Source organism: Arachis ipaensis, chromosome B05 (assembly GCF_000816755.2).
Source record: "Arachis ipaensis cultivar K30076 chromosome B05, Araip1.1, whole genome shotgun sequence".
In the NCBI taxonomy this organism is placed as follows: domain Eukaryota; kingdom Viridiplantae; phylum Streptophyta; class Magnoliopsida; order Fabales; family Fabaceae; genus Arachis; species Arachis ipaensis.
The window spans coordinates 10,351,373-10,364,964 of NC_029789.2; the positions used below are offsets into that span (position 1 = coordinate 10,351,373).

General features: G+C 42.5%; 1 protein-coding gene across 1 annotated transcript; it reads left to right on the forward strand.

Annotated features, from left to right (window-relative positions):
• Positions 1,898–3,831, forward strand: LOC107642869. The gene is made up of 2 exons (XM_016346367.2): positions 1,898–2,362; positions 3,247–3,831. The coding sequence occupies exons 1-2, from the start codon at positions 2,253–2,255 to the stop codon at positions 3,443–3,445; spliced, it is 309 nt and encodes a 102-aa protein (XP_016201853.1). The 5' UTR covers positions 1,898–2,252; the 3' UTR covers positions 3,446–3,831.

Genomic DNA, 13,592 nt, shown 5'->3' on the forward strand with positions numbered 1-13,592 from the left:
ATTATAAGAATATTAAAATATATTATACCTAACTAAGTTAATATAGAATTTCTAACTTACCCTACTCAAAATACCTAGCGCATTAACTAAATTAATAAAACCTAAATATCTAAATTAATTATTTACGGAAAATAAAAGAGAAAAAAAACTAATTTCAAAACTCAAAGCTCCAGCTATGTGCTAAGTCGTCGCATTTAATCTGTTGATGTCTTCGTCACGAACATATTGTCGGGGTCATATGTACTTCAGGAATGGTTATAAAGTCACAAAATTCTTAAAAGCTATTCAAATGAACGAAAATCTCGACTGCGACCTTATATATGCCTCGGAGCATATCTCAGATGCTGAGATACGAATTACGCGTTTTATACGTATATCGGATATTGAGACCCCGTTTTTGAGTTTATGCGTATCTCGAATGCTCAGTATCCATTCTCTCACTTAACACATATTCCGAATGCATTCTGCATACGTCACGGCGTCGTATAGTCCATCAGTGTCTAAGATATGATAGGTTGTGCATTTAGATAGTTACGTCATATTTATGCATTTTCATAATTTATATATTTATTTAATTTAAATAAAAAAATCATATTCGGTCAGTTTCTGAACGGGTTAGATGGGCTTGATATACCGGGTGACAGGGGATATGGATCCGGGTCGCTCGTGTGTGATTGGATCTCCCAGGCAAACGTTGAAGGGAGAGGAATGGAGCTTGAGGATCTTCCGGGTTGATAAAGTGATGAGGGGAGCCACCTGTAAAAGATACTCCGACGCTCAAGTCAGAATCCGTACAAGGTAGCAAAAAAAGTGAGGGTTAGGTAGCGTACTTCTGGGAGAGGGGTAGAACCCTCCCCTTATATAGTCTGTATTGAGGCGGATCTCACATTGGAAGACCCCCCCCCTTTTGGGAAGCTTTCTTCCCCAGCTGTCAGGTGCCAGGTGGAGAAGGTGACGATGCCTGGGTTACCTTCTGGTTCGGATCTATTTAACCCATCGGGTCGACGGACATGGACACAGGGCCAATTGGACCGGGCCGAAACAAATCCTTAGAATAATACATATGAGAACAAGATTATATATGCATTAAAAACTTAGTGTTTTTAAAATTTTTTGTTGATAAAGAAAAGAGGCCTGCTACACATACAAGTCTTTTTGGGTTACAAGCTATACAAGTTGCTCCAAGTCCAAGAAAAAAACACGCGCCCCTTCCACAACACGTTCACTCTTCCTCTTCTTCCTCAATCAAAACGCAAACCATCAAGATTCAAGGGACATTCGAAACAAACTACTATGATTCTGCAGAAACGTTCCAACTCCTCGCGAAGAATAGAAGAAATCAAGAAGAAAAGATACAAATCTCCATAAAAATCACCAGAAAAAAGGAAGAAACATTATTCAAGGTACTGTTTTACTGTTCTTCTAGGTTTTTCTTCTAGATTGTTTTTGCCATGTGCCTCATCCTTAACCAGCAAAACATTAAAAGATTTCAAGAAGAAATATACTGTCTCCCCCTGTTTTGGGTGTATTTCTGTAACCGTTTGGGTGTATTTCTGTAATTCTTTCTGTAATCGTTTGAGTGTATTTATGTAATCGTTTGGGTGTATTTCTGAAGTTCCATTATCTTCAAAATGATTTCAAAGCTTGATTTCAGAAACCATGAAAATCGAAAAAAACGAAACAAAGAGAGAACGCAAGAAGGAGATCCAACCAATTTGGCAAGAAATTCGAAAAAGAAACTAAATCTTTTGAAAAATGGAAGTTATATATTTGTGCGTTAATTGATTTAAAATTCTGTTAAAAAGGCACGTAACATAAACAGCACATTTAATAGGTGGATTTTGTTCAGACTTGTAAAGCTTGTAAATGCAAAATACTTGTATGTAGAGATTAATCATAACGAAAATATTTTTTTTTCCCAGCAATAATATGCAACCTTTCTGGACTCAAAGATTAAGTAATTAGCAGAGGATTCAGTAGTTTTACATTCCTGCCCCTAACTGGAAATCGAACGTGGCCGGAAAATGAGTTTGCAGGGTTGGGTTCGTTGATTCGCCTCCTAAACCCAACGATTCTTCATTCTTCTTTTGTCTTCGATTTGTGGCGACCTTGATTCCAAGATTACCAATGGCCTAGCTCCCTCTTTGCTTCCAATTTTCCTTTTTTGATCTCTGAAATTGGCGTTTCCATTGCAGTTCTTAAGCAAAGTAGTTTTTTCTCTCTGGGGTTATCGGTGGAAACTGAGAGAGAATATGATAACTCGCTCTAAACTTGCGGAGCAGCTCAGAGAATATCAGATCCGATCCCAACACAGCTACTCTCCCCTCACTTTCTTCTCCCCCAAGCTCTATTTTCATTCAAGGTAACACTTTTTTTCCTGTTTCGATCCCTTTTTTTACTCCTCCAATTGGAATTAACATTTAACAGTTTGTTAGGAAGTACAAGTAAATAAAGGGAGGAAAAAAAATCCTTTTGTCTTGTAACTATTAGATATCAGTAGAGTACCCCCTGAATTTCCTTTTAGGGTTACAGAGAAAAGGGAAATCTTGAATAGCATCATGTCTTGTGATCATTTTGTAGCTAAGAGTATTTGTTTCACTTCAGTTATTAATTGTGATTGAAAATGATTCATACAAGCTTATGAAGAGCTAAGGTTTCTTCTGGTGAAGCTAAGATATGCTACCCTTTAGATATATCTTTTCTGATCAAGCTTGTTATAGTAGTTTTTGAAGTTGATCCTTTTTCAGCTATGTCTATTGGGATGTAAATGTATTGCTAAACTGATGTCTAGTACACCTGCATTTGATTTGATTGGATTTGATTTATCAGTTATAGTCCATAATCCACACTGTGATTTTTCTTATGGACCATGAAAGTACCAAGTGTTTTTTATTCCATAACAATGAAAGCACTTCATCTGTTTCCATCTCTTTAGTTTTATGTAAGATTTAAATTGCAAGTGAGAATTTGCCATATTTGGTTTTGGTCCATTACTGAGGATTCCATTGTGCAGTATCTTGTAGCACTTACAAATGAGGGTCTATTTGTTAGTATTCTACATTTCTGCTAAATAAATCCACTGTAGAATTGGATGCTCTCTTGAAAGAGAAACTGGGTAATTTGCAAAAATTGGTCAAGGTTCCTTTTCTGTTTGATTTATTAACGTAATAATGTTAGAAATGCATTTGAAGATTATGGCATATCATTGGTGGTATTATGCTTGACATTTTTCTTGTGTTATTGCAGGGTTGATGTTGCTGTGGCAATTGGTTTCGCTTTATTGTTCACGATGCTGGTGGTCTTATCGGTGATGACCCTCTATTTGAGGTGTTTTCGGCTTTTTTTGGTTGTCATAGGCTTATGTATATTTCTTCCTGTACGCCTAAGGCTGTCACGACAAACACTGGCAAGGAAGAGGGAAAGAAGACTGCCATTGTCCATATGAACTCATTCTGGTGATATCTCACATTGGGTACAGCGGCAGGCAAGGGCTTATATTTCTTGGCTGTTAGTTAATTTGTTCCTTGATATGGACATTCTTGCTGCTGCCCACGGAACATCTTCCTGCCTCTTTGAGATGGAAATGGTATTCTTGAGCTCAACACATATGCAAAAACTAAGTGAATTTTCTCTTACTTTGTTTCTTGATTAGCTTTTAGATTTGAAACATCTGAGCATCAAGCTAAAATGTTCTGCAGTTAGCCTTTTCATACATTATCTGCAGCTTTAATAGTGTAGAGGTGTATAATTTGCAAATGTAAATAGTTAAAGGAAATGAACAAATATAAATAAAACATTCAAAACTCTGGAAATTGCAGCCTAGTTGTCCAAAAAAATTATGGTATGTCCAGTCACTACCTGATGCACTGACTTCTTTATAACTTCTTATCATTAATCTTTCTGGTATTCTCCAACTCAATAGATCTTCTGGTTGAGATACTAATTTCAGCATGCTTCCTCCAAAATCTGTTCAGGTAACCTAAGAATGCTCTGTTTAATTGGATGATGACGATTGAGTATTTGAAGTGGGGTTTATATGCAAGTACGTAGGTGTCCCTTTTTGTTTTTGGTTTTTAGGCAATAAACAAAGAAATCCTATTCACTTCATAACGAGCAAGGTTAGAATGGAGATTGCATGCTGTATACAAAGCAAAATCCAAGGCCAATGTAATCTTCCTTTGTGAGTTGCTTAGTGCTGTCATGGTCCCTTCTCGTGCTACCTTTAGGACATTGCTCAAGGCACCGAATATCATGAGCAAGAGAATAGAGAAAAAATAATTAGCATATGGCCCTCCATCAGGTATTTCTTATGTTATTTGGGGCTTCTTTTGGATTTTAGATGATATGATCCATGCCTAACAATTATTCTAGCATCCTTGTGATTCTTTTCTATCTGCTACATAATCTCCTGGTGTCTTTTTCCTTGCAGACACTCTTACGAAAATGCCAAAAATATCTTCTCATGAATATATTTGTTTAGTCATCTTTTAAATAAAAAAAACGCTTTTATAACATACTAAAATTAAACTCTATAATTTATTATCTAATTGCTAAAAAGAAATAGTTTTACATGAAGATAATTATAAAATTTTTGTTGGAGGATCATTTTTTTTAACCATAACTATGAATACTAGATAAGGAGGTACCCTTTGGAGGAGAAGCTAAGGAGAACTATCTCATCACTGTCTTCTGTTTGTAATACTTTAACAGGAATCTAATCCAATGAACGTTCATTGGTAGCTTCGTATGATGGCATTTGACCAACTTCAATAGATATGTCTCGTACTTATATTAACATGACACGTGTATATAAAAAATCAGTTATTCGTATATAATATATATTGAAATATAAAAAATATATATTAAAAATAAATTAAATAATATATGTATTTAATATTAATGTTTATTAATATTCCGCACATTTCTTATTTTTATTACGGATAAGCCAGTTCAAGCTGATTTCTACATGCCGTTATGTTAATGGCGTGTGTTGAATTGAATTCTTTGCTATTGGGTACGTTTGGAGAAGAAACGTGATTTTGAGATATGTGTTGAACATTGATTTTTTTTCAAAAATATTATTTATATACTAAAATTAGCCACCATATATTTATATATAAATATATTTTTTGTTTAATATATTTTTGTATATTTTGTATTCTAACATATATTTTATATTAATAGCTGATTTTGATAGTTGATTTTAGTATATATATGGTTTTATTTTTTTTTATGGCAATTCATTTTTTATTGTTTGCTTATGTGTGACCAAATGAAAGATTACTCAGTTACAAGGCTAAAAGGCGAAATTATTGGACACAATCCCACTTACGTTATAGTTTAAACAAAATCAACTCAATAAGTATCGTTAGTTTTGAGCGGTTAAATGGTCTATCAACTCAATAAGTATCATTAGTTTTGGGCGGTTAAATTGACCATTTTGTAGCACTTAAGAAACTTGTGTCTTAAGCATTATGTTTGCCTATATTCATTGCATTCTTGTATGTTGTATTTGTAAGTCAACAACAAATATAATTTTATTCAAGGAATGAATGAATGCATTGGTGGGGAATATGAATTTGATGAGACGTGCATAGCCGAAAGCAAAAGTGGATGAGCCCAAAATGTGTAGCAGTTCCCACCCCGTACTCACCTCTTTACAAAACAAATCTTTTGCTTGACCAAAAATTCTGAAAAAATATAATACAGGTTTTAATTTTCATGCCTCTCTTTTTCTTTAGACTTTATTTACTTATTCTATCTTTTCTTCGTTCTCTCATTTTGTCTTTTCTTTTATATAAAAAAAACCACAAATAAATAAACTTTAACTTTAAAGTGTTTTTAGGTTTCTAGTAATTTTAGCTGCTAAAATTATTTTTTGAGTAATTACCCAAATCAGTTTCAAGGATTTTAAAAATATATATTTTAGTTTCTAACAAAAATTAATACACAAACATATTTTTAAAATTTTACTTCGACAGATAAATCAGTTTTCAGTTCATTTTTCAATAGAGTAATTACTTAGATCAGTCCCTAAAAATTTTAAAAACAGACATTTAGTCCCAAAAAAAATTAATACACATATCAATCCCCAACTTTTTTTTTTCATTAGACATAACAGTCTTCCGTTAAAAAAAAGAAAAATAAAATTATTACTATTATTATTATTATTATTATTATTTAAACAATAATACTTTACCATATTGTTCTGCCCCAGCCCACAAGCAAATCGGGTTCGGGTATCCTCCGCGAACCGACCGGACGGGTTCTCCAACCCACCAACTCACCTCATTCCCCTACCTCGTAAGAGCATCTGGACAGCTGGAAAGGAAGCTTCCAGGAAAGAGGGTCTGCACGTGTGGGACCCACTCTAGTACAGACTATATAAGGGAAGGGCCCTATCCCTCCCCCTCCCCCCAGGTATGTCACATACTTTACCCTAATTGCCGCCTCTGGGAGCGTTGGAGTCCTTGCAGGTGGCACTCCCCTCCTCGTCAGCTTGGAAGAGTCTCATCCACCTTCCTTCCGGAGCTCATCCAGGCCAGGCATCCAGCAACCCACCAATTCTCGAACTCCATTTTACTAGACCCGTTCTAGACCCGAGCAACCGAACATTGGCGCCGTCTGTGGGGACCTTGATCGAATATGGCAGCGTTCCCGCACTCGAACGAGCTCCGCGAGGAAGGAGGATCCCGCATGAGAAGCAGGGTGAACTCTACGGGAGCCTTCTGCGAGCTATCGAGGCCTGTGACGCAAAGAGAGAATCAACACTCCCGATCTCCCAAAAGGTGTCCTTTCGGGGGGACGGGGGCGACAACTCAAAGATCATCCAGGAACTCAGGCACGGGGTACAAAACCTTGAACGCGAACTGGCGGCGCGAGATCGATACTGACCCTCTCGCAGCAGGGACACTCGTCCAAGCCTGTCCAGCACTCATTCTCCATCCAGAAGGTCGGGAGGTTGCAAACGAAATCCAGAGAGAGAAGACGGGCGAGCCAGGACCAATGCCTGTACTCGCTCCCGTACGCCCGAAAAGACCAAGGGCCACGGGAAAACCCAGGGAAATAGAGGAAGGAAAAAATGGGACCGCATCATCATAGGGGTAACCCCTTTCCACCCCTCCATCCTCAAGGTCCGCCTACCCAATCACTTGGACAAACCGATGGACATGAAGTACGACAGGACCAAGGACCCTCAAGAACACTTGGCGGCTTTTGAAGCCAGGATGAATCTTGAAAGGGTCGACGATGCAGTAAGGTGTCGTACGTTCCCGGTGACGCTGGCAGGCCCGGCGATCCGGTGGTTCAACGCGCTTCCGCAACAGTCCATTACGGCCTTCGTGGACATATCGTGCAGCTTCTTAGCCCGGTTCACCACACACATTGCCAAAGCAAAGTATCTAATCAACCTGCTAGGGATTACCCAGAGAATCGGAGAACCGACCAAAAAGTTTCTAGACAAGTTCAATGATGAGTGCCTGGACCATAGACGGCCTAACGGACTCGGTGGCCAGTTTTTGTTTGACGAACGGCCTACTAAATGAGGATTTCAGGAAGCACCTCACCCCTAGACCCGTCTGGACGATGCAAGAAATTCAAAATGTAGCCAAAGAATATATCAATGATGAGGAGGTTAGTCAGGTAGTGGCGGCCAATAAACAGTAGCCGGCTAACCCCCATCCTCGCCAACACGTCTACTCGGAAAGACAAAGGGAGACCCTAGGGAAGGGGCATTGACAAAGCGACCCAAACCGTTTCTTCGAGTGGTAAAGTTCACGAATTATATCCCCCTCACAGCCCCTATAACGGAGGTGTACCAACAGATAGCGGACAAAGGGATCCTATCAAAACCCCGGCAGCTGAAGGATAGGACAGGGGAGAACAAGAGCTTGTACTGCGACTATCACAAAGGCTTTGGCCACAAGACGCAAGTCTGCTTCGACCTGAATGATGCCTTAGAACAAGCCATTCGTAAGGGGAAGTTAGCTGAATTCTTCCAGTTCATAAGGGAGCCGAAAAGAACGTGGACAACAGAAAACATGGACAACACCCCTATGATAGTTGTCAACGTAGTGGTAGGCCGAGTCTCGCCCCCCAAGTCAAAGTCGGCAACAAGGAAGGACGTCAGAATCCTGGCTACGTCGTTAGGGAACCCGAAGACTCAATCTAGGGGCCCTCCTAGGATATCCTTCGGCCCAGAGGACCAATGGTTGCGCGACCTCTCGGAGAACCCACCCATGGTGATCACGGCAAGGATCGGCACGGGCTTGGTCAAACGAATCCTCGTTGACAGGGGAGCTGACTCCAACATCATATTCAAAAACGTATTTGATGCCCTGGGACTCAGGGAAGCTGATCTCAAGGTCCACCAACACCGGGTCATAGGCCTCGGGGACAACTACATAAGGCTCGACGGAGTAATTGCCCTCCCAGTCTGTGTAGGGTCGACCGAAGGAAAGAAGTCAGTAATGGCGGAGTTCATCGTCTTAAGAGACTCAACAGCCTACACCAAGTTTCTGGTTAAGAAATTCGTCACAGACGATAAGGTCGTCGGATCCATAAGAGGAGATGTGGAAATGACCGTCGCATGCGACAACACCAGCCTTTTCCTGAGAAAGAAGTTGAAGGAGGCAGCCGGTGTATTTCTAGCCGACTTAAAAATCTCCCCCACAGCCTAAAGGATCCCCTCGTGAAGACTCTTAGAGCGAACGGTGATCTCTTTGCTTGGACCCTAGCCGATATGCCAGAAGTAGACCCTGATTTCATGTCTCACCGGCTGGCCATAAAGCCAGACGCTAAGCCCGTAGCGCAGCAGAGGAGGAAAATGTCGCAGGAAAGAGCTAACGAAATGGCCAAGCAGACGGCTAGCCTGTTAGATGCCGGGTTCATAAGAGAGCTCGAGTACTCGACATGGTTGTCCAACATAGTTCTCATCAAGGAAGCCAATGAAAAGTGGAGAATGTGTGTCGACTACTCGGACCTAAAAAAAGCTTGCCCCAAAGACTCTTTTCCCCTTCCAAACATTGATGCCATGGTCGAAACAGCAGCGGGATACCGTTTCTTGAGTTTCATAGACGCTTACTTCGGGTACAATCAAATAACCATGCACCAACCTGACGAGGAAAAGACGGCGTTTATAACACCAACTGGTAGTTACTGTTACAAAGTGATGCCATTTGGACTAAAAAACGCCAGGATAACCTATCAAAGGATGATGAACAAAGTTTTTAGCAGCCTCATCGGCAAATCGGTTGAGGTATATGTTGACGACATCCTCGTGAAGACCAGTGAGCCGAACGATCTGGTAGGAGACCTTGAGACCGTCTTCAAGTCTCTTCGTAAACACAACATGAGACTCAACCCCCTCAAGTGCGCTTTTTCCATGGAAGCCGGAAAGTTCCTCGGCTTCATGATAACGCAGAGGGGAGTAGAGGCCAACCCGGATAAGTGCGAAGCTGTCTTGCGAATGACAAGTCCAAGTTGCATTAAGGATGTGCAAAGATTGGCGGGGAGGCTCACCGCTCTATTTCGTTTCCTCGGTGCGTCGGCAGGAAAGGACCTCCTTTTCTTCAATCTGATGAAGAAGGGAATAGCCTTCGAATGGATCCCAGCCTGTGAAAAAGCATTCAACCACTTCAAAAGCATACTGTCAGCGCCCCTATCCTCGGCAAGTCGAAGGATGGGGAATTGTTGTCTTTATATCTGGCAGTTACGGATCAAGGCTTGGCGGCCACCCTCGTTCGAGAGGAAGACAAGGTCCAACAACCAGTATGCTTCGTCAACAAAGCACTCCAAGGAGCAGAGCTGAGGTATACCAAGCTAGAAAAGATGGCCTATGCTCTGCTGACCTCATCCAGAAGATTGAAACAATACTTCTAGCACACCTAATCACTGTTAGAACCGACCAAGCTATCAGGAAAGTTCTACAAAAACCCAATTTAGTGGGCCACATGATGGCGTGGGCAATTGAGCTCTCCCAGAACGATTTGCACTACGAACCCAAGCACGCAATCAAGGTCCAGGCAATGGTGGACTTCCTGGTAGAGGTAGTCGGGGACCCATCCGAGGATACTAGCATATGGTGGAAGCTTCATGTGGACGGAGCTTCCAACCAAGCGTTCGGAGGGGCAGGAATAATACTCAGAATCTCGGCCGGAGTGACTTCCGAGCAATCGGTCAAGTTCGATTTTTCAGTATCTAACAACTAGGCAGAATATGAAGCCTTAATAGGGGCCTTCTCTTGGCTAAAGAGGTCGGGGCATCACGGGTCGAAGTCAACAGCGACTCCCAGATCGTTACCTCCCAAGTTAACGGAACCTATCAGGCCAAAGCTTTCGAAGAAGGTGAAAAAGTTGTGTGAAGATTTCGAAGAGGTCACGATTCAACATGTACCCAGGGAAAGGAAAGAAATGGCCGACCTCCTGTCAAATCTAACAAGCACAAAGCCAGAGATAGGAAACCGATCCTTGATCCAGGGGCTGATAAAGGAATCATCGGTAACCCTCTATGTGACATAAGCGATGAACCCCCCTCGTGGATCGATCCAATCCTCAGCTTTTTAGAAAATGGCGAGCTTCCTGAAGGTGAGCAAGGCGCCAGGACGGTGAGGCGGAAAGCGACCAAGTATGTAGCAAAACAGGGTCAACTATACAAATGGGAGCTTAACCAGCCACTGTTAAATTGCCTACGTCCTGACCAGACGGACTACGTCCTGAGCGAAGTCCACGAAGGATGCTGTGGCCACCATATTGAGAAAAAGGCATTAGCCAGGAAGCTCATTAGGGCAGGGTACTATTGGCCCTCCCTGATGTCGGATGCTCAAGAATTTGTGAGAAAGTGCAAGAAATGCCAGGAGAATGCTAACTTCCACAATTCTCCAGCAATGGAGTTAAGTTCAATGCTGGCATCGCGACCTTTCGCTCAATGGAGAATCGATCTCTTAGGGCCGTTCCCAGTAGGTCCCGAGCAGGTCAAGTACCTAATCGGGCCAATCGATTACTACACCAAGTGGATCGAGGCAGAACTGTTGGCTAGTATATCTTCAAACAACTGTCGGAAGTTCATGTAGAGACAAGTGGTCTCCAGGTTTGGAATCCTGGAAGTCGTCATCTCGGACAATGGGACGCAGTTCGCAGACAAGAAGTTTGGAGAGTTCATATCGGAATTGGATGTCAAGCAGAAATTCTCTTCAGTGGAACACCCACAGAGTAATGGCCAAGTGGAAGCTGCGAATAAGGTCATCATCAATGGCCTGAAGAAACGACTAGACCAGAAAAAGGGGTCTCTGGACAGACGAGCTCGCCTCGATTCTATGGTCGTACAGGACGGTGCCTCAATCTTCCACCGGGGAAACCCCATTCCGGCTTACTTACGGGGTCGACGCGGTCATTCCGGTTGAGATCGAGGAACCAAGCCCGAGGCTGCTCTTCGGAGGCGTTGAAGAAGGGTTGGAGAAAGATTTGATCGATGAAACGAGGCAGATGGCCCATTTGATAGAAACGACACTAAAGCAAAGGGTAGCTTTAAGGTACAATGCCAAAGTGCTGAAAAGGAGCTTCGAACTAGGCGATTTGGTGTTACGGAGAAACGACATCGGATTACTGACCCCAGGAAAAGGCAAGTTGACAGCAAATTGAGAGGGCTCATACAAAGTAAGAGAAGTACTCGAAAAGGAAGCTTACAAGTTGGAACGGTTAAGTGGGAGCGAGGTACCCAGAACATGGAACGCGGTGAACTTAAAAAGATTCTACCCTTGAAAGGCGACCCAACGAATTAACGGGTTTCTCCTCTTTTGTTCATTACTGCTCATTATTCTGTCATATGGTTTTTGTTATCTTGTTTGCTACCTTGTTATCTCACTTGCTACCCCGTTTTGTTTCATTATAAATACCATGAACATTGCATTATGCCATTTTGCTTATTTTAAAGGTTATACCTTTATTTTTCATTACACGGCTAACCAGGACTGATCACCCCAGAAGCCCTAGTTGGTACAAAAATACCACAAGCAAAATCTACGGCCTACCGGCCAAACGATAAGGCTAAAAGGTAGCAAGCTTCAAATATTTTCCAAAGGTAACTAATAGGCCTACGATATAATATAAAAAGCCTACCCGCGAGACGATAAGGAGAATAGAAAGCGAATATTTTCCAAAGGTAACTAGTCGGCCTAAAACAAATATAAGGTGAGTCATAAGTGCTACCAAACGAGGGCAATACATCGGCCCAATAAGTTAAAGTATTATAAAACAAGGGCAACACATCGGCCTGACAAGTTAAAGTGTTGTAAAACAAGGGCAGCGCCTTGGCCCAAAAGAAACAAAAAGTTTGACAACAAAGTTATAGAACTATATGCAAAGTAACAGATAACTACTGAGGAGCTCCCGCCTTCTTGGGGATGTCCACGATTTTGCCATCCTGGACCATCTTGAAGGCCCCAACTAAGGAGGTATCAAGATCGGGTGCCAAGACGGCAATCTGAGCTTTGATCCCCTCCTCGGTTTCCATGACAACCTTCTTGGCATCCCTCACGATGTCCTTGTTCTTCCTCTTCAAGAAGGAAACCTCCTGCTGGGCGACCTGAGCCGACCTCTCGACTTCGCCATGTTTTTCCTCCAGCTCTTTAACTTTGGCTTCCGCGGAGATAGCCTGACCCCGAGTAGTATTCAAATCCTTAGAAAGGGAAAGTTCGCGCTCCACTAGCCTGTTGATTTCAGTAGCATCCTCCTCCGCTTTCTTCTCCTTTTCGGCAAGCTGGGTCTTGGGAGACCCTTCCCGGGCCTTCAAGTCAGAAATATCCTTCTGGGCGGCACGAAGCTTTCCCTTCAGAGCCTGATGCTGGGCCAAAATGAATTCTGTCTTCTGGGCAATGGCAGCAGCTCGGAGGAGGCTGTGATAAACCCACTTTGCCTTAGCAGCAAGGTCCTCCTCCCGAAAGAATTCTTTGGTTCTTGGGAGGAGTTGAGAATCAATGAAGCTCCCAGCGTGAAAACTCCTTTCCATCACAGTCAGGCTCTCCCCAGCAGGTCCCTTTCATTTCTTAGGATTGAGCACGATAGTCAGGTCGGGATCAACCTCGGGGCTAGCCTCCTGCTCCAGGATCGGCGCCTCCACAGCCGCACTTTCTGGAGGTTGTTCGGCCTGGGCGTCCCCGTAAAGCTGGGAATCGCCCTGACCCCCTGCAGCAGCTTGGTCTCTCCCTTTGCCAACGGCGTCGGAACCCGGGGAGTCCGAATGGGTAGCCGAGGAGTCATCGTCATCACTTTCGAGGAAGTGGGCCATAAGATCGGCCATGGTGGTCTTTCCGTCAGCCATGGAAACTGCAAAGAAAGCACAAGTGAAGTCAGACAACAAGTCAGTGATAAGAAACATAGAAGGAAACGAAAAGGAAAGATTTGAGAAAATAAGGTGATAACCTACCGACATGGGCCCTACCGACTTTCCGTCCCCCATTACTAGATGAGGATTCAAATTTTTAGAACCAAAAATTGCCAATAGTATGTCGGCGATCCGGCAGTTCTCCTCACTCATCCCCTCGTAAGTTTCCTTTATCTAGTAGTACGAGCCCGCCCCAAAACTCCAGTAAGTCGGGA